The sequence below is a fragment of the Syngnathus floridae genome, chromosome 10 (genome assembly GCF_059516105.1).
Source record: "Syngnathus floridae isolate MCC-2025c chromosome 10, RoL_Sflo_1.0, whole genome shotgun sequence".
NCBI lineage: Eukaryota > Metazoa > Chordata > Actinopteri > Syngnathiformes > Syngnathidae > Syngnathus > Syngnathus floridae.
The window spans coordinates 2645213-2666375 of NC_142422.1; the positions used below are offsets into that span (position 1 = coordinate 2645213).

Genomic DNA, 21163 nt, shown 5'->3' on the forward strand with positions numbered 1-21163 from the left:
AAATGTGTGTTCATGTTGTGTTTTGTGTGCATTCACTGCAGTTTGTCCATCTGGCTACTACGGCAAGGGTTGTTCTGAAGTTTGCGTCAGCTGCGCCAACAACGCCACGTGCAACCACCGCGACGGCCAATGCCAATGTCTTCCCGGATGGACCGCCACAGACTGTTCCATACGTCAGCACCAATTTATTATTTTCATATTGATCCTATACTTCTTTTATTGTTTATTAAAAAAATATTTTTGGTTTCCAGCTTGCAGCGTGGGACGTTTTGGTTCTTTTTGCTCCCAAACTTGCTCCTGTCCCACCAACGTCCTGTGCGACCGCGTCACGGGAGAGTGTCTGTGCGACAACGCTGATTGTCAACAAGGTACACCCGATTTTTAAATTGAGGAAGGATTTGAGAATCCCCGCGCAAGTCTGACTTGATCCGCTATTTGCTTTCAGAAACGTCAGAGCCCGGCAGCGTGATGGTCCCACTGCCTCCAGGCGAGAAGGAATCATGGGCGGCTATCAGCGGCGTGGTGGCGCTGGTCATCTTGGTGGTTCTGCTGCTGGTTCTCCTGCTGCTCTACCGACGCCAGCAGAAGCTCAAGCACAACAACACGCCCACCGTCTCCTTCTCCACCAGTCGCACCGTTAACTCCGAGTACGCCGTTCCAGGTAAGTCGTGGCAATTTTTTTTGCATTTTAAGTTTTAGATCACTCCTGATTTTGATTGTTTGTGTGTAGATATGGCTCCCAACTACCAGCACTACTACTCCAACCCCAGCTACCACACCCTTCAGGACAACCGTCCACCGTTGCCTCACCTTCCTAACAACCATGACCGCACCATCAAGGTGACAGTCACTTTGCACTCTGCTCCTCCAAAGTCACCCTTTGCCCCCTTTTCTGACGCCCCCTTTTTTTGTAGAACACAAACAAGCAGTTGTTCTGCAGCATGAAGAACACGGAACGGGAGAGGCGCGGGCTTTTTGGCGTGGAGAGCAACGCGACGCTGCCTGCCGACTGGAAACATCACGAAGGTCGCAATAAGGAGCCAGGTCAGATCAGATTTCACCATGACCTCGAAGAATGGAAAAAAAATCTGAAAATTTGGCCTGGCAGTCCCTTAGCCAGCTTTACAGTAAAAGTCTAGTGAGGTACAGATGTAACTTCCACTGCTGCCTACCTTCAGTTAGGTTTTCAAAGTCAGCAGAAGAGAAGAAGTTTGATTTATTTTTGTGGTCTGTTGGATGTGAATCAATCGTCTTGTTATTGTATTGCCAAGTCTTCTTTTATTGACCATAAAACAACTTTGACAGTATTTCCTCTAGGCAGAGTCAAAAAGACTTGTTTAACATGGACGTATAAAAACAATAAAATAGCATTTTATAAGATCTCTTTCCCGAATAAAAGGAATTGTTGGTGTTCACAGGCGCGTTTGGGATTGATCGGAGTTACAGCTACAGCGCCAGCCTTGGAAAATATTTCAACAAAGGTTGGTTTAATGTTCTCACTGCAGTTAGCACTAACGACTCACTTACACACTCTAGAGGCATAAGTTGGTACAGCAAGATTTAAAAACCACCCCAGTACCAGTTAACCCTGACGACTCACTTCCACACTCTAGAGGTGAAAGGTGGTACTGCAAGACTTAAAAACCACCCCAGTTCCCCCCCAATTGTTTTTTAGTTTGTGGGAAAAAAACAAGAATTGAAAACGAATAAATGCTTTATCCAGAAAAGAACAAAAAATGTACTTTCAGCACATTACAATCATAGAAGTTGAGATTTTTAAATCCACATAAACATAATATACATAAATTAGGCTTCAATTAGTGTTTTTGTGGTGATCTACTTGTTGCTGAATCCTGCAATGAATTGTTAATTGTTGGTCCAGAACTCTCAGAGGTGGCAGGGATGGCGAGCAGCAGTTCCCTGAATAGCGAGAACGTTTATGCCACCATCAAGGATCTTCCGGGACCCCCCTTCTGCCCCCCTGAAAGCAGCTATATGGAGATGAAGGCGGCTGTCCCCCGAGGGCGAGCGTACACCCAGAGCGGACCCCCGCCTCCTCCGCCCCCACCCTTCAGCACCGCCTCTCTACGACGACGTAAGCGACAACCACGGCAAATGATATAAGAAGTCTACACACCCCCAGTTCAAATGGATTTTATGATATCTAATGATGGGAATTATGAAGACTTGCCTACTCGAACATCTGAACTTGAAATGGTGGCAGGTGTATGCTGACTGCCGTTTGTTTTGTTTTCTGCAGAACGTCAGCATTCAGTTGGCCACGCCCCCCTGGAGGACCCGCTGGGCCACTACGACCTCCCGGTCAACAGCCACATCCCAAGCCACTATGACCTGCCGCCCCTCCGCCGGCCCCCTTCGCCTGAGAGAACGCCGCGCTGACCCCCCGTCGTTGATGGAAACACAAGCGAGGCTCCCGACGCGCCCTCCGAGACGGCGTACGATTCCCCCGCCACCCGGGGGAGGACGCTGGTTTTTCACGACTGGTGAGGAGACGCCATGTTCATGTGGGCCGCCGCCTGAGGAGAGGGACTCAGGACGGGATAATGACTTGAAAAGGACGTCAACTTTGGCTGGTTTCCTAAAGTTATTCGCGATGTAATGATGCACTTTAGCAATTTTTTTTTTAACTTGCTCGCTAATTAACGTGGTTTTTCCACAAGCTGCACGTCAATGAAAACAAAAAATGATGCCTTATTTTAGACAAGAAGAGTTTAGTATTCTGGAAACATTTTTTCTTCATCTTTTAATTGCGAGTTTTCCTCTTCCCAGTAGTGTTGGCTCGTGAGTGAATGACTTTTTTCAGTGAACGAGAGTGAACGAATCATTCGGGGTTTTTTTTTTTTCAGTTCATATGACTTCAACCAGTAGGTGTCAGTAGTGCGCATTGAAACTGGTGCCACCTCGCCGTAAAACAAAACGAAGAAGAAATCACGTCACTTCCGGGTCACAAACGGGTCATGAGTTGCATTTCATGTTTACCAACAGAACGGGTCTGTGAGTGAACTAGTCAATGAGTGAGTGTTTTGCATAGCCAGTTCATCGCGAGAACGGATCAGTGAGGGAACGAATCCTGACATTCCCGTTCGCGAACGAGTTAATGGGTGAACTGCCTTCCCGTGGCTCATCGGATCAGTCAGTGAACGTGTTGCGTCTCCTGGCGTGAACTATGTAAACCAGAATGTAGATTTACGGTTTGCCAAGGAAAGAAAGAACCATCACTTCTTTTATGCACGTTTTCTCCAAGCTAACGGCTACCTTTATTGCATAAAGGGATGCGCCGTTTGTTATGTGCAACAACGGGGAGATTATGCTTCTCTTTGGGTAATCTTGATTTTATAACACTTAAAATAATGTGTATGCATATATGCGCCGAAATATTGTTATCCAATATATCTACTGCAATTTCACATTAGATTGCTGGTTTGAAATTTACCTTTATTATTTTAAAAAACATTAAAACCTGTTAAAACTTGTCTGGTGTTTTACTTTTTTTATATTTTGGGGCATAAGGGCGTGTCCAAGTGACGTCACAGATCAACCAGCCAATCAGAAAGTGGGGATTTCCAAGGGGCCGCGTTCCAATACGTGACCCTAATTAAACACACCTGCGTGAAAACTTTTAGCCACTTTCACGTCCAAAAGAAGCTAAAAGTTTTCGCGCACCTGCACTTAATGAGGGAATCACCCGGACACTCCATTAGGTACACCGCCATTTTCAAGTGTACCTAATAACAGGCCACTTTATTAGGGAAATATCATGGTCAAAGGTCACAGGTCTCAAGCTCTAGTCCTCGGGCCGCGTTCCAACATGTTTTCCAAGTGACCCTCATTAAGTGCAGGTGCGTGAAAACTTTTAGCCACTTTCACGTCCAAAAGAAGCTAAAAGTTTTCACGCACCTGCACTTAACGAGGGAACCACTCGGACACTCCATTAGGTACACCGCCATTTTCAAGTGTACCTAATAACAGGCCACTTTATTAGGGAAATATCATGGTCAAAGGTCACAGGTCTCAAGCTCTAGTCCTCGGGCCGCGTTCCAACATGTTTTCCAAGTGACCCTCGTTAAGTGCAGGTGCGTGAAAACTTTTAGCCACTTTCACGTCCAAAAGAAGCTAAAAGTTTTCACGCACCTGCACTTAACGAGGGAATCACTCGGACACTTCATTAGGTACACCGCCATTTTCAAGTGTACCTAATAACAGGCCACTTTATTAGGGAAATATCATGGTCAAAGGCCACAGGTCTCAAGCTCTAGTCCTCGGGCCGCGTTCCAACATGTTTTCCAACTGACCCTCGTTAAGTGCAGGTGCGTGAAAACTTTTAGCCACTTTCACGTCCAAAAGAAGCTAAAAGTTTTCACGCACCTGCACTTAACGAGGGAACCACTCGGACACTCCATTAGGTACACCGCCATTTTCAAGTGTACCTAATAACTGGCCACTTTATTAGGGAAATATCATGGTCAAAGGTCACAGGTCTCAAGCTCTAGTCCTCGGGCCGCGTTCCAACATGTTTTCCAAGTGACCCTCGTTAAGTGCAGGTGCGTGAAAACTTTTAGCCACTTTCACGTCCAAAAGAAGCTAAAAGTTTTCACGCACCTGCACTTAACGAGGGAACCACTCGGACACTCCATTAGGTACACCGCCATTTTCAAGTGTCCCTCATAACAGGCCACTTTGTGAAATAATGAATATATTTATAAAGAAACAACAACATTGTCTTATTTTGACATATTTATTTGGAAAAGAAGCACAAAAATAATCCAATATTGAACAATATAGCTTTGAAGACAGACATGATATCTCCAAACAGCGAGCATTTCCTTTGGCAGATTTCCAACTCATCCAAATTGAATTGACAGCATTTGTTACACACTAACTGTTAACTAGAAATCTTTGGAAAGAACTTGAAGGCACTTTTGGACAACAAAATATCACCAGAAAAGCAACAGAAAAATAAAGCCATCAAGTATTTTCCAATAAGCGCTTGGCTATGCTTTCTTTGGCTGACAAGCTGCTCGTTTACAGTACAGATGTTCCATCAATGCAAAAAAAAAAAAAATTGCAGGAAAAGGCGTTTTAAAAAAAGCATCAAGTCATATGACAGTATGATCAATGATTGCGCAACAACTGTAAATGCTCATGTGTGGCACCAGGCACACGGACCAAATATCACCAAGATTTGGTGAAAATAGTCAGGCTGGGAAATTGAAAAAAGTGACTCTTTGCAAACTAGAAGTAATTAAGAAACTGTTCATCTAGGCGCAATTATAAATACAAAAATATAAGAAAAATAATTGGTTTGTTTGTAATCATGATTGAGTAGTCAGAAGCTAAAAGGTCAAACGAGCCTCATGGGCTTCACTTTCTTATGAAAGCATATTTATGTCCGGACATGTATCATTAGCCATAGTTGTCACTAGTTCATTGAATAAAACAAAAATGTTTATTCTACTCTAACCAAGTTATAAACCGTAACGTGGGACAAACGGACGGTTTGAATGGGGTTCACCATCTGTGCGTGTTGACATTTGACAGCATTAAACGTGAACCGAGTGATGCGTGTGTTAGCATTAGCATAAGCGTTGCACATGCAGGAAGTGGATACATCAGCAAGCAAGCTCCTGTGACCTTCAGCAACCTTGTAAGCAGCAGAATAGTTGATAGATACAAAAAGAAAAAAAAATTGGATGGTAATGAAGAAGAAAAAATACATCCCTGCGATGACTAATGATTGCGCAAGTGGAGGCAGTGCCAAGTCTGCTTTCACATGAGCACGCAGTTCTCAGGCTTGACGCGACTCTGGAAGGACAAAGAGCAAACCATAGTCTGACAACAAAAATATTTGCACACAGGAAAAAAATATAGCTAACTAAAATATGAAATGTGAATTTTCAGATGAGTAAAGAAAATTGAAATATGTCAAGATTTGATTAAATTACCCTCTTAAAATTATTATTATTATTATTATTTGATGTGCATTGTGTCATCACGAGAAAAATAAAGTGTTAAAATACTGAAATGGCAATAAAATGCCAGAGAATACATTTTATGAAAAAAAAAAAAAAAATCTGAATTGCATGAGAATAAAGATGTTCACCTTAGAAAACTCTGGATTTCATAATAAGCGAGTGTTACCTGTCTGGGCAGGTTGTCGGCCACAAAAAAGGAATGTCCCACGAGGCCTTCGGGCCCACCGCTGCCGCCGCCGTGGCTTCCGTGGCTCCCGTGTCCGCGGTCCGACGTCTGGCCGCACGAGTCGCAGATGACCGTGCGGCTGCGGAGGTTGTACTCGTTCTCGCCGCTAGTGCTGTGTGCTCCCTGTGGGGGGCAGCAGAGCACAGTTGCGCATTCAACTTCACCGTGTTGAAGAAGCGGAGGAGGAATATGTTACCATATCGTCTTCATCCTCCTGGAAGAGGGTGCGGGTCACTTTTCTGCTGGCCATTTCCTGGTGGTGAAGAGGACAAAAGTCTTTATAGCCTTAAAATCCTAACCCTAGTTTGAACCCCTAGTTTGAAACCCTAACTATTAACCTCTCCAGCGGCACTGATGAGAATGGTCTGCAGGATGTCGCCGGTGCCCCAAGAGTCCTGACTCTTCCACACCAGATCTGATGGGGGGGCGTGGGTTCCGCCGCCTGACGCGGCCCAAACCTATGCAAAAAAAAGTTCACGCTCACACTTGGAATCAACAATCGGCCTTTTTTTTGTTGTTTTAGTCATTAAACTTACGGTGACTGTGGCTCCAGCTTTCAAGGTGTACTTGTGAGGGAACTTGTAGACAATGGCGTCGCCGTCGCCAACTTGTCTCTTCAACTGCCAGCCGGCCAGTGATTGGTCCTGTCGGGGAGGTGCTAGTTAGCATAGCGTTCTCCCGAAATCTTTGAGAACTATGGCCGCTCACCTCGTCGCTTTTGTTGCTAAGCCTGACAAACTTCCCGTCCTGGTCCACCTCGTCCACGGTGACGCGGCCGCTGGCTGCGGCATGCTGGACGACGCGCGTCTTGGTGACGGTGCCGCCGGCCGCCGCCACGCTGGACGTGTCGCTGTCGTTGTCGTTGAGACGCCGCTTCTTGGAGACGCCGGAGGACGTGCGGCTGCTGGAGGCGACGGCGGGCGTGGCGTGAAGCAGGCGGCTGTGGCTGTGGGACGAGCCCGAGGTACGCGTCACCGACACTCGGCCCGTCTGAGGGCTGGGCGACAGCTGCAACCTGAAGGAGGGGGCGGAGTCACTTTTAATTTGTTTTTCGAGCAAGTTGGTGTGTTTGCAATCACCTCTCCTCCTCGCCCTCCAACAGTTTCCTGTAGGCGTAGATCTCCATGTCCAGGGTGAGTTTGATGTCGAGGAGCTCCTGGTACTCGTCCAGTTGCTGCTGCAGGCGTGCTTGCATGCTGGCCATTTCGCGATCCTTGTCTTCCATTCTGCGCCGCATCACGTCACGCTCCCGGCTCAGCATCTCCTCCAGCTCTCGCACCTTCGACTCGCTCTGGGACAGCTAGCCAGGGAAAGTTTTGATTCAAATGATAAAAGTGATACCTTAACTTTATTTTTTTTTTCCATGCAAACCTGTTTCTGCAGCTGGCTGAGCTGAGCTGACAAACCCTCCACACGAATGCGCGTCTGCTGGAGCTCTTCGTGCGCGGCGCCAACCATGTGACTGTTTCGGTCGGCCGACTGCCGGGCATTCTCCAACTGACCAAAACCACGAAGGTTAGCGACTGTCATTGTGTGAGATCATATTGAAACTATTTCCTAAAAAACCTCGAGCTTGGACAGTAGGTGGCGCCATGGTGCAGGTTTACCTTGGAGTTATAAGTCTTCTCCAGTTCAGCTTTGTACAGTGCCACCTGCTCCTCATGTTGAGCCCTCAGGTCAGCCAAAGCCTCCGCCAGTTTACTCTCAAACTCCATCTGCCGCCCGCTGTCGATCTCCACCATGCGAGACTCATGACGACGCTTGGACTCGCGGATTTCCTGCGACACAAAATGTGTATTGGTCAGACATTGCACAAACAGCAAGCTGACGGATAATTGTCCAGAAGCTGGCACCTCATTGTAGAGGTTCTTCTGGAACTCCAGCTCTTCTTTCACTGTCTGCAAGCGGTTCTCAGCATCCACGCGACGAAGCATCTCGTCTTGAAGCTGACGGCGGGCGTCTGCCAGGGCACCATCCAACTGAGGAGGAACCGCAAGACTTTAGTCGATGTCTTAAAAACAGGAGTCATTCATAAAACAAGCCACTAGGTGGAGCAATTGAGCCACTTTATCTTCATTCAGCATCTCATAGAGCATAAAATGTGTGCTGTGCCCAAGTTGGTTTTTGTCTTTACCTTGGCAATCTGAGCTTTGAGCTCCTTGAGCTCGAGCTCCAAGGTGCGCTTCTCCCCGAGGGACGTATTCAGGGCGGCATCTTTGGAGTTAAGCAGAGCCTCCAGGTCCCGGAGGCGAATCAGAGCCGCGTCCAGGTCAGACTCCTTCTTGCTGTTCCTGCCCAACACATCAAGTTGTCACACGTGGATGTTACTCTCTGTTATGTTTGCTGCTTATAATCTATTTTCACAAAATGCATGGGGTTGCTACTGTAACTAATTTTTTTTTTCTACTCCAAATCATGTGCTTGCTTTAAACCGCATGAGCTAAATCACAGAGCACATTTTTTTGAACACATCGCCATCAACACGCTGCAATTAGCCTTAAATTAGTCAGTGCCCATAAAAATCCAACTCCTCGGTGAGGAGAATTCATGTTTCCAGCATGTGTGCACACTGATAGCAGGAAAGAACACGGAAACAAGCTCTCTCTAATTCCATTTGCTCCGAGGGGAAATTGTTCATTGTATCTTATTAGCGTGACTTAGTGTGGCTTTAATAAACAGTGCCGACGTGGCTAGGAGTTAATGACGCTAAGCTTTTAAATGATATGCTAAATGCTACCACAGCTTGATTGTTTTAAAGTGTTTGCTGATGTGCGCTACTTCTGACAAAATGGTTGCAAGCTACTCGTTGTATTTAGCATTTTTTAAACCCTTAAGAAAGTCATTTGCCATATGGCCATGCTCATTTTTGGAGGTGGTTGAAGATTTTAACCCGAGTGACACCGTTTGGAGGGGAGAACACAAAGTGGGGAAAGAATAAAAGATGAGAAATGTGAGGAGGAGGAATGTGTTGGCTCTTCTCCCGGTCTCAGCGATGACTCAGAGGCAGCCTTGCTATCTTTGTCCACCGCGCCAGCCACAAATGACGTTCGCCACCAGTCAAAAAAAAAAAAAAGAACTTCCTGCTTTCCCCTTTGCCCGCCCGCTTCGACCAAGTTTGCTTTGGTGTTGCCAGGGCAACCCTGACCTCAGCAGGATGCAACCTGAAAATTGTCATTTCTACATCACGATATAATAAAGAGGGAAGAAAATCTCTTGAAATCTTTCTTTTTTTAAAGCTGAATGCTAAGCTATGTCAAATTTATGACAATTATATAAACAAAAAATTTGAAGAACTATAAATCTACAGAACCTGCTGGTCTTGCCTCACGCCAACTAACGTGAACAAATCATGATGCTGTTTTTATTTTGATGGAAGACACCATTTGCAACAAGATGGTCAACCAGCCGCCACCTCATGCTTGGACAGCTGGACCAAGCCGGCACAGAGCCGTCTTGTTGGCGCCATTTTGCTTATGAGCAGCTGCCCACCAGGGCCAAGCTGCAATTGGATGGAAGCATCACAAGCTATTCATCTCACTCACATCTGGTCAGCATGTGCATGTGGGATTTTCCAATGGGGTTACCATCTAAACATAGGACCTGAAAAAATCAACTCTTTGGAACAATAACAGCTCATGTCTACTTAGGCCTCTGACGGGGAAGGCAGTCACATGACCACGGCTTGTGTGTGGAGGACAATGAGCAGCATTGTGCGTGTATGCAAAATGTGCTCATGATGAGCGTTTCCAGTTTCAAACAACCACCGCACGTCAGATGCTTCACAAGCTGTGATGGAGTTGCTGGAGGGGGAAGCCGAGTTGGTAGAGGGTGAGCTACCGAGGGGATAGCGGGTAGAGGGTGTGGCGAAGAGTGTGTGGAGCTGCTGAAAAAGAAAAGGAGGAAAGCTCGAGGAGAAAAGAGGCGGCGCCTTTTGTTTGGTTCGTCGCCACGAGAAACTCAACTTCAGCATTTGTATGCAAACACGAGAACTTGGCAAACACTGTCGCTCAGTGTGTGTGCGTGTGTGTGTGTGTAATACGAGGCCCCATTGTGCCAGTCCCGTGTCGTTTTGCAACGATTCAAATGAGTCACAAGTTCTGACTCGTTTTTCACATTCATTATCACCACCATCTCTTTTTAGTTTTCATATAACACAACTAAGATGTTAATTAAAATGAACTGAATTCAACACACAGGAGCCGCACCAGCACGGGGAAAAAAAATATTTTTTTACGAGGCTTTCCTGCCATTGTCCGACTAAAGTGGAATTAGATTATTTTAATTAGCTTACACTTCCTCATGAAGGTTAGTAAAAATAAAAAAAATCCTACCAAAAAAAGCTACCAAGAGGTCCAAGCATTAAAAAAATACATTTGGTTCAAATTAAAACGCTATTCCTTGTTACATAAGAAGCCACACTGAGTGGAAACGCACCAGCTTATGACCCACGGTCCACTGGGAACATTTATCCGCCATCTTACAATAATTTACAGTGACTCACAAAGAGGGCTGAGCTGACTCCAAACTTCCATGGAAACTTCTATAAACTCTTTCAAGCACATACACACACACAATATAAACTATCCTGCCAAGAACTTCACCCGTCACCACGTTGTGGCGTCGAATCTCCTCATTTATCCTAAAAAAAAAAGTCTATTGGCAACATCTGCCATACATTTCCACAGTAGACAACAATGCCTTACTGTTCGCTTTAATAGGAACAAGAAGACAACGCCGGCCGGCCTCACGCTCACTGAGAAATGATCAAACGTGTTAAATGGGTTCAAGAATTTTTTTTCCCCCCAATCGACAGTATGTTCACAAGAGCTACGAAATAAACGTTGTTTTTACACTCTTCACATTGAAGCTTGTCCAGCCATGACATGTTCACAAATGGTGTTCACACCCTAAAGCCGCGCCCTAAAACCTCCGCCCTACCAACGATCAGTTAACAGAGCAGGTAAATCCTTCTTGGTAATTGTCAAATGATAAGACAAGTTGTGTACTTGGACTCTTATTTACAAACAGGGTGGAGGCCAATCAATGTTATAGTCAATAAAGTAAAGTAATGTTGCTCAAATAAATCATGGATAAAACAATGTAAGATTACATCAACTTTTAATTAAAAAATTAATCTAAAAAAATGAATTATTTAAATATTTAATATTTAAAAAATAATTAAGAAAATATTTAAAAATTTAAAAAGTAAATATAGTGTGCAAAAAACCCTAAAAAATTCATGAATACTTAATTTGTTGATAAAATTAAAAAGCAATCAACTGCAGAAAAAGATGACAATTATTTGTATATATTGAGCCTCATCAGCACTCCTCTCCTTCCTTATTTCCATATGCTACAACTTTCAATGAGGAACCGTTGGCACCAGTAACGTGAGCTGTCTGGAGGGGGGGGGGGGGCGTGCTGTATGTGTTCTCTTCAGTAGTACTCCATTAACTTCTTCTTTTCAAAGGAACACACACTTTCCAATTCATTCACAAAGCCACTCATTCCAAACGTAAACCAATCAAAGTGTGAGTCACTGCTCAATCACTAGGGAAGTCCAAGGTTTCCCGGTTGCCATGACAACCCAACACAAAGCAGCCCAAGGCCTTGCGGGCTGACACATGGGGTGGTTTCAGGTCACAAGTGCCCATCTCGTGTCACAAGACCGACGCTGATCATTTTGCCGTGACAGCGACCACCCACTAGAAATACAAAGCGGCTTAAAAACACACACAAAAATGCTTGACTGTACTATATTTAGCAGCAGTTTCCCTTTTGGACCTCCACCCTCGTTTCACTACTCGAAGACATTCCTGAGATGCCAGCGCTACCTGTGGCATCCTGCAAAACAATCCGGTACAAAGTCACCCGCAGGAGACATTCATTTGACGACATCGTTCCTGACAGATCTCCATCAGCCTAATTTTTGTGTCTGTTTTGGCTTTGCGGTGTGATTTTGAGACCTTCCACAAAATGTTCAAGAACAAGTCCAAGGTTTCTTACCTGGCTTTGAGCTCCTTGTAATCTTCCTTGACCTTGCCCAGCTCCAGCTGCAGACGAGCCCGTTCCCTGGCCACCTGGTCCAGAGTCTTGCGGGCGTCGGCCAACTCGGCCTCGTAGGCCGCCTTGATGCCGCTGAGGTCTCGGCTGACGAGCGACTCGGATTCGGTGATGCGCAGACGCAGTCCGGCGTTCTCGGTCTCCAACGAGCGCACCTTGTCGATGTAGACGGCCAGGCGGTCGTTGAGGTTGCACAGGTCTTCTTTCTCCTGCAGGCGAGTGATTCGTGTCGGCGAGCTGGCGCCGCGCGTGCTGCGTCTCTGGCTTGATGTTTCCATGGCGATGGCGGCGGATCAGGATGGTCACTGCGGGACGACAAGGGACGTCATGTAAACGCACGCACAGTATGAACCATTGTTACACTGACATTGGAAATTTTTTAGTAGTAGTAAAAACTTTCCACCAGCCTCCCGATCCAATTCAATTATACGCCAGTGCTTGTTATTCTTACATTTTACAACCGCTATTATTTTAGTGAGGAAGGCTGGACGCATTTCCTGGCTCATTCCCACCAGAACAAGCATCCATCTGCATGAGACTTCCTGTTCAACCAGGCCTGGTCAAACTTTTGACAGATTTCAGATTATTATTTTTTTAAACGGAGAGGTGGGCCAGGTAATTGAGTTGCCAGAGTGTTGACTTTGTAAATAGCACGTCACACATATTAGGACTCCTTGGAGCAATGTGAAATATTTAGTGAAACGAAAATGATGCCAAGTGGTGCAGGTTGTAAATGAAAACCAGTAGGACAGCCATTCAAGTGACTACAAGGTAGGGAATGGCAGCTTCTAATCAAAACAGCAGACGTACTGTAGGCTACTGGATATTCAAATGTTAGCATCGTCTGCTAGCAGGCAAACTAGACCAACATGGTTGTCATGTCGTACGTTTTCAGGACAAAGCGCATTTTATTGAGTTTTAAATGCAAAATGTACATTCAGTTAGTTGTTCTACTAAAAGGTACTGCAGTTTTTAGTTCATTTTAATTCATTCAAATTCATTCGTCAGTCAACAGCAAGCTAGCTCTGCACTTAATTTATCGGAACCCACGTCACTCACCAATCCAAGTCCCGCCTCTTAAAGCCGTACACACTCAAAAGTCACAGATACTACAGTAGAACGTGAGGATGGCAACACTGAGGACAAAAAAATACCTGCACCTCACATGTGCATACTATTGTTTAAAAATGCTAAATCAATTCTAAACTCATTATTGAAATTTTAGTCACAATTTAATATGCTTTTCTTTTTCTCATTAAAACAATATTTCAAATAAATACGATCATACTTTTGACCCTGCAGTGCAACCACGGCAAAAGACCACATTTTGGCACACTCACATCAGAGCTATCACCATTTCACACCAGGACACCCACTGCCGGGAAAAGTCCATTCGGAGGGGCTCCTATGTGGGCTGCCAAACTTTTACCACCCACGCAGCCCCACTGACATGTGCACGCACACGCCCACATGAGCGGCAAAGTCAGGAGCTCTCTCCACACTCTCTCAAAGTATAAAAGTGCTCATTAATACATCAAATAATATCAAAGTGCTCATTTACACTCTTCACACATGTGGGGAGCTTTTAACCGGCGCCTACTTCACCAATGATCCTCTTTTTTTCTCTCTCCCCCCCGCCTAAAAGTTGTTCCTGACCTCACCCGGGCCACATGAACACTCCAAACTAAAAAGGAAGGAAAAGACAGAGAATTTGAGACCTTACCTCTTCAGAGCTGCAAATGTGGGCAGAAGATTGCTCGACGTGTGTGTGTCGAGGAGGAGGAGAAAAAGAAGAAGACGAGTGCTCGCTTACGGGTTATGCGAGAGTGTGTGTGTGCATACTTTTGTGTGTATGTGTGTGTGAGTCTACGCCTGGAAAACTAGACTGCTTTCCGGCTTGTAGGAAAGCAGGGTGGGACGGAGGGAGGGAGGGAGGGAGGGAGGGAGGCAACAAGGAGGAGTCAGGCGAGACTGTGTGTGTGTATAGTTGTGCAGCTGTTGAGCTTTATCTGCGCTCACCCAGATAGCGCACTGCACTCAGACATCTCAGTAGACGTCGTGACACTTCGCCGCCCCCTACTGAAAGTCTGCAAATGACCCACTTTACCGTGGGGGGATACATCCCAGACCCACCTGGGACAGGTGGAAAATCTGTGATAAACAGAGAAACCAAAATATCCAAATGATCTAATAAACATCTGCTAACTTAATGCTAAACGTACGATGCAAAACGCTTTGGATGATGGTACAGTATCGATAGTTACGGTGTCCCACAGGGATCTTTATTAGGGCCCCTTTTATGTTTTATATCACCAAATAGTTCCTCTAAAAATAAATCTGCCTAAGTAACAAATACAAAACAAATATTGGTGTGACATGCAGTACATTATACAGTATCTTAATGTATTCAATTAAATTCTGTTGTTATCGATCTAAAAAAAAAAAAATCCTCACTTCTTTAAGGACATCCTCTTTACAGAATCTTTGAGAATGATCTTCTGGTGATCCACTGAATCCGGAGGCAAAGGGTGAAAAAAAAATCCGGGCATCTGGGATATTCCAATGATAGATCCAGTCATTCACGGGTGAGCTCTTCAAATGTCTCAATGAAGAGATTTGGCTTTTACTTTTATATGCGTGCTCTCTGGGTGGAGTTAATGGAACCATGGAGATGGAGAGGATACAAGAACTTGCATACACGTCTGCGCGTGTGCTTAAATATGGACTAAGACGGTGCGTCCTGGTTTGGTCTGGTGGTGGTGGTGGCAGGCCTAGTGGAAAGCAGCAGTCACAATTTTAAACAACCTCCTCCTTCTTCGCCTCCTTTTTTCCCCCTTAGGCTTTCCATGGAAGTTCTACTGAATTACACAACAACAGTCTGGATTCTTAGAAGATCATCAAACAGCCGAAATGTTGCTTCAAACCAAAATGATCGACTTCCTGTTTAATTTCTGGCTTTTTTTTCCAATGCATTTTTTTTTTTTTTAGGTCCACTTGCCAAATGGACATTTCGCAACTGCTCTCCTGCCTACTTTCTAGTTGAAAGCTCTAATAAGAGCATCGATGTGTCAAGCGAATGAGATGTAACACATCAGACGAGGCGAGATGCAAACGCGGGTCGGGCCTGCAACATTCCAAGCCGGCACACGCACAACACCAAAGGTGTGTCTGTCGACTGACTCACAACTCGCTCACACACACACTCAGAGGAATGTCAGCCTAAAATGTAAATGTGTGCTTGTAGAAGCGTAGAGAAAAAAAAATGAGCCAGCGCCTCCCGCTCCAGTTTAGAAACCTGACTTCCCACTTCTTTTTTTTTTTTTTTTAAACAAAGGCGCTGGGAACAAAAGTACAGCAATGAACATTCCTGGCGAGAGCTAACAAAAGTACAAATATTTTATTGTACTAATAATGGCTAAGCTATACGTTTGAGTATTTATTTTTGGAATGATTTTAACTCCCTGCATTTGAAAACTTGAATTTTTTCAAAATAGGTTCATTACATTCTCAACTGTGAGTGAGATTTGGTCGTTCAGAATATTTCTGACACCTCTGACATTCTCATTTGAGTAACATAAAGCTCGTTGTTCACATGTGAATGAGTCAAACCAAACGTATGTCTTTCTAGCGAAGTCTTGTTATGATAGCAACGCACATACAATAGTCAACACGCAAGCAGAATGACATGCACGTTATCATTGCAATGTCATTTTCCCTTCCTGGGTGGGGCTGCAAAAATCGAGGGAAGCTCCCAAATCCATCGTCTCTAATATTGAGTTGAATGCTTTATGGGGGTTTACAATCACGTTCTGGTATTAATAGGCAAACGTATGGATCAAAAGGAACTTTTTGAGCGCGCATATAATAGTTGTTGCACCTGAGGGAGGAAGGTGAGACAGTGCAAACACTCAATGTGTACATTGGGTTTGACGGGCGACGTCTCAATGAAAATGATGACTGACATCACAACCTGCACAAAAAGAAAACGACCTTTCACATGGATCCAGTTTTGACATAAATTAATGTGATCAAATACAACTTTAACTGTTAAAGCATAGCTCATATACAAAAGACATAATAATTTCAATTTCAAGTAAATGTTATTTTATATTTGTATTAGTTTTGATACGAGTTATTTTTGTGAATGTTTTATTTCTAATAGAATTCATTTACGAGTTCATTTAGATAATTTTATTTCGCTTATTTTTATTTTCTACATTTCATGAAATTATTTTAGTTTACTTTAGTGACCTTTAGATTTTTTCTTTGCATTTAATTTTTATTTCTGGCGTTTAATTTTGACATTACAGTATTTTTATCGCATTACATTCATTCAGTCACATTTATTGACGCCCTTTTTCATATTATTGATGTGAATTGCAGGTGACTCTGTAGCGCCCTCTGCCGATATTAACACAACACACAGTCCTGTTAAAAAGTCACATAGCGCTCTCTAGCGGCGGATGAGGAGTCCAACGACAATATGTGCTTTCTCATGAAAGGGTCGCAGAGTTCATGACGTCACCAAACATAACAACGTCGTAATTTATAGCAATAGCAAACACCGAATAGCCCCCCCACGTTCCAAACCGGAAATCTTACCTGACTTTTCTCGAATCTTCCTCAGGGTCGTTTTGCAACCTGGCGTTCTTTCCACGCGTGTTTTACGTCCACGCGTCCAACGAGAGCAACGCCGCAATGGGCACAACACTGTCACATAACAGGAATTAGCAGACACGCCTGAGAGAAAAAAAAATAAAAAATCCACGTGTTAAATCCAGGCAAGAAAAAGAAGCCGCGTTGGTGCACACTGGCTGCAAATCTGAAAACACACACGGAAAGAGTTTGTATGTGTGTGAGTGAGTGTGTGTCGGGGGAGTGGGCCTGCTCGCTTGCTTTGCTTAATTGCACAGTGCCACCTGGCGGACGTAATTTGGGGGCGGGGAACAGGTGCAGTATTTATGCGAGGACGTTTCCGCATTTTTTTTTTTTTTTATATTCTGGATGTGGAATAAATGCACTGATTATTCCACATCAAGAACCTCCAATTGGAATTTAAGTAACAAGTGCAAGTAATTATTTTATATACATGTATTTCTTATATTTTAGACTTGTAAGGTGTTTTCTTATCATTTTATTGAATAATGTAGGAGTAAATGTAGGGAGTAAAAGTATTCAGATAAACAGCCTACATACCTGAAAAATCCATATTGAAAAATAATATTTCTACTGTTTTATTTCCACCTATGTAAAATTATTTTAAATTGTTACATTACGTCTAAATATATTACAGTGTGTGTGGGCGCATGTGTTTGTTGTCAATGATGTCACCCGGATGAGGTCATCAGCATCCTGGAAGCAAGCATTGAGGTGAGGAGCCTTCATCATCTTTACTTTGATTGGGGGCAATGGAGGGAGAGAAGAGGATTGGATGAGGGGAGTGGTGAGTGTGTGTGTGTGTGGGGGGGCTCGAGGTGGCAGTGACCTAATAGCCGCAAAAAGCAATGAAGTCATCCAGCCTGACTCATATTCCCACATGACAGCAACATCAGCTCCAGCCAGTGTGGACAAACAAAACATTTTTTTGGAGGATGTTTATCTACAAGTGTCATTATTATTATTTTTTTTTTTATTGTGAGTTTTTAGAATAACTTTGATTTTTTTGGTCAAATTTAATGATTGATTTTTTTTCATTGAGGCATTTTTTTTTGCATTAAATGCCGAGTGTCATCAAGATCCGTCCGTGTGGAACAAAACATTGCAGCCAGATTCAAATGGAACAATGCCAAAAAGTGCTGACTGAGCAAAAATAAACATCTCGCCGTTAAACTGCAAATGTAATCAGTGGTTACAAAAATACTAAATGTAATATTGAATATATTTACAAATGTATTTACTAATGATAAAATCCAAATATGTTTGTTTCATTTTATTGTTATTTTTGTTTGTTTTTATTTACTTGAAATGGGTCAATGTGGCAGGCTACATAATTGTGGGGTTTAACGGCCCTCTATGGGGCTTTTCAAATGGATCTAAAGCAATAAAAAATGACATAGAAAGTCTTTTTATAGCACCATGATTCTCACTGTTTAAAGTGTTACTGTTTCACATAATGAGAGAAGAATAAATATTCAGGTTGCCCCTTTATTTAAAAAAAATATTAGATTATTATTATTATGGATTTTTTCTTCCAATTTGCACTCAGCCCCAAAAATCTGAAATAGAAGCTTGCCGAATCCCGAGCTGAGTTCTTTGTTGCAGGCAGCCTGACATCATCGGCCTGTTGAGCACGTGCTGCTTGGTGAGTCTCTTTGTGTAGCACGCGTCTTTTTACAAGAAAAGAAAAAAAGCAAAAGAAAGAAAAATGACATGTGCTGGTGGACATTCAAAAGACACACTTTGCTGCACATCTTAACTCGCATCTGTCTTTCCGCGTGGATCATCACGATCGTCTACGATAGCGGACAAAGAAAGGGCCTCCTGTGTGTGTGCGCAAATGTGGGGAGGCACAGTAACCCAAAGATGCCTTTCATCATCAGAGACGGGGGGGGAGGAAAGGACAGTGGGGACCACTCTGACGGCCAGATGGTCCCAATCAGTAACATGACCTCACTTGTACTTTCACAAGTATCCTGTAACTCACGCACGCACACACATAAAACCCTTTGAGCAGTTATTGCATATCCTTGATAAAGATAGACCGACTCAAGTACAACAACATTTTTCAAAACAGCACTCTTGGCCTAATAGTAAACAAATAAAATGTTCTTGCTGCACTAGTGACAACTGAGTTCCATTTCTGAAGTCGGTTGTAACCACTCCCACAGCGGCGCAGCCCTCCCTATCATTCGTCTGAGATATGCCCACATGCTGAGGAGGATTTACACCGGTCATGAAAGTAAGGCCTGTAAAGTTGTTCTGGTGGTGGAAAAAAATTCTAGTCCTTCCTATTTGTGCTACTACTGGGTTGGATTGTTTTACTGGTGAGGACAAAGCGGACTAGTATGTGGACCACAAGATAGATATTGGGAGGAGGGGGGGGGGGGGTCGAATGGCTTTGTAGTTCTACTAGTAGGCCAAAAATTGCACTAGTAGTGTGTTACTAGTAAGACACCCTTGTAGTCAAGGCAGAAACCTGATCATGGATCTCCGTATTGATCGGGTCTATCCTGTCCCGGCGGACCCTCCTTTTCCTCCTAATGGAGTCACGCGACCTCTCGGACAAACGACACTACGCTCATGCAGCAGCGTCCATTCCCGGAGTTTAAGGATTGGGGGCAGAATGGGTGGGATCACCCCCCCCCCCCGCCTTCTCCCACACGCGCTGCGACTCCATGCATCACGCCATTGCGCTCTCCTGCTTCTAGAAGAACGGGTCATGGGGGTTGCTTTAATCCCAGCCTGACACCAGCACACGCACACAGGCCTTTCCCTGATTGGCTCCGCCCAGCCCCCCCCCTTGAGACACCTGCTCTATATTGATACGGTTTATTTACTCGGAATATTGACACAAAATGAGTTTGAATGTAAACAAACAACGGCCGTTTTTCTAACTGACAAGTTTGTCTCTCTCAAGTGTGAATTGTTTTCATAATACGGTGATGCAAATGTGTAAAATAAGTCTTTTTTTTTTGTCTGCCTTTCTGGAAGCTAATTGTGTGTTTCAGCTGGAAAACTTTATAAAGCAAACACTGTGTGGCAAAACACCTTGAATCCCACAAGAGAATTGTCAAGTGAAATTTAACGGCCATGTAAAGATAAAGAAAGAATTCCTTTGGACGGAATTTTCTCCCAACGTGGGAACGCACGATCACACATTCCTGCCCTGGAGAATTGTTCCTCATCCTTCTTTTTCTTTTTAACAGCATGCTGCGCTGAGAGGAAAATCTTTTTTATTTAACGCGCGTGGAGATGGAAAACATTTTAGGGAAGAGGAGGAGGATGAAGAGGGAGGGAGCAAGGCTTGGGAGAGTGTCATATTGCTCATGCAGAGTTTGCCTTGTCATTCACATCCTTGTGCACACACATGGCCAACCTTGACTTTGACTCCCAGGAATGAAACAAAAAGGTGAAAAACCGCATGTACAGCTACTTTTGCCAGGAAAAACTACACGTGCAAAGTCTTTTTTTTGGGTAGGTTCGGGGGTGGGGGGCTGCTTTTGTGTGCTCCCACCAACATGCCGTCAGGCGTGGCTTGTGTGCGACATCTTGTTGGGGAGTCTGAAGCAACGGGTGCGCTTCTTTTGTTCACCGGCACGATTACTGCTGCTGCTGCAAAGCGTTTTTTTTTTCCTGTTTTTTAGGGAACTGGATGTACGGATGGCCGTGTGCGACCCCCTACTCGCCCCCGCCTCCTACATAGGGTCTGCAGTCTGCCAACTCCCATCCCCCTCGTATATATTATATAAATATATGTACAGACGCCGCCCACCCCCACCTCTCCTCGATGCCTCCCCCTCCCTCCCCCTGTGCCAGACACCCTGTAGTCTATACATAACATCCTCATGCGGAGACGACAACGTGGTGCCGCAAAGCGTGGCTACACGAGGTGGGCGTACACCCACCCCTCTATCGCCTCAACAAACCCACCATCTATCATCAGTAATTCTTACTATTAATCAAAATAATAGTACAAACACGAGGAGTGCCAAAGTTGACGTCATCCTTTACCATGAGCATGAAATCCAATCTCCAATTTTTTTTTAAACAGGAGATTAAGCAAACTAGAGAAGGAATAATACTGTGCATGTTTTTGTTTTGGGCATCCACCCCAACCCATTCATCCCCACGTTTTTAAAATTTATATTGTGATTTAAACAAAATGACGAGGATGTAAACGGACATCAGACGAGAATTCCCTATTTTGCACCACAAAAAGAAA

General features: G+C 44.3%; 2 protein-coding genes across 7 annotated transcripts in view; one reads left to right on the plus strand and one right to left on the minus strand.

Moving 5' to 3' along the window:
- The window catches only part of pear1 (platelet endothelial aggregation receptor 1), a 26650-nt gene extending 23156 nt beyond the window's left edge, over positions 1-3494 (plus strand). For all 3 annotated transcript variants that reach the window (XM_088385995.1, XM_088385996.1, XM_088385997.1), the window contains exons 18-25: positions 42-173; positions 252-368; positions 446-661; positions 731-840; positions 915-1044; positions 1419-1481; positions 1883-2095; positions 2261-3494. In XM_088385995.1, coding sequence (XP_088242121.1) covers positions 42-173; positions 252-368; positions 446-661; positions 731-840; positions 915-1044; positions 1419-1481; positions 1883-2095; positions 2261-2400 — 1121 coding nt within the window. In that variant the 3' untranslated portion in view covers positions 2401-3494. The remainder of the gene's footprint in view (positions 1-41; positions 174-251; positions 369-445; positions 662-730; positions 841-914; positions 1045-1418; positions 1482-1882; positions 2096-2260) is intronic.
- A 1243-nt stretch (positions 3495-4737) lies between these two features.
- Positions 4738-21163, minus strand: part of lmna (lamin A) — a 28115-nt gene continuing 11689 nt past the window's right edge. Inside the window, exons 2-14 of one of the 4 annotated variants that reach the window (XM_088387822.1) lie at positions 16885-17022; positions 12226-12587; positions 8354-8510; positions 8073-8198; positions 7827-7997; positions 7591-7716; positions 7299-7519; positions 6928-7234; positions 6756-6863; positions 6558-6677; positions 6416-6472; positions 6160-6342; positions 4738-5823 (exon numbers count right to left, since the gene is read on the minus strand). In XM_088387822.1, the coding sequence (XP_088243948.1) occupies positions 5788-5823; positions 6160-6342; positions 6416-6472; positions 6558-6677; positions 6756-6863; positions 6928-7234; positions 7299-7519; positions 7591-7716; positions 7827-7997; positions 8073-8198; positions 8354-8510; positions 12226-12560 (1947 nt within the window). In that variant the 5' untranslated portion in view covers positions 12561-12587; positions 16885-17022 and the 3' untranslated portion in view covers positions 4738-5787. Of the gene's footprint in view, positions 5824-6159; positions 6343-6415; positions 6473-6557; positions 6678-6755; positions 6864-6927; positions 7235-7298; positions 7520-7590; positions 7717-7826; positions 7998-8072; positions 8199-8353; positions 8511-12225; positions 12588-14005; positions 14175-14736; positions 15029-16884; positions 17207-21163 lie in introns of those variants that run through there. The other 3 variants (XM_088387821.1, XM_088387823.1, XM_088387820.1) reach the window with 3 other exon arrangements.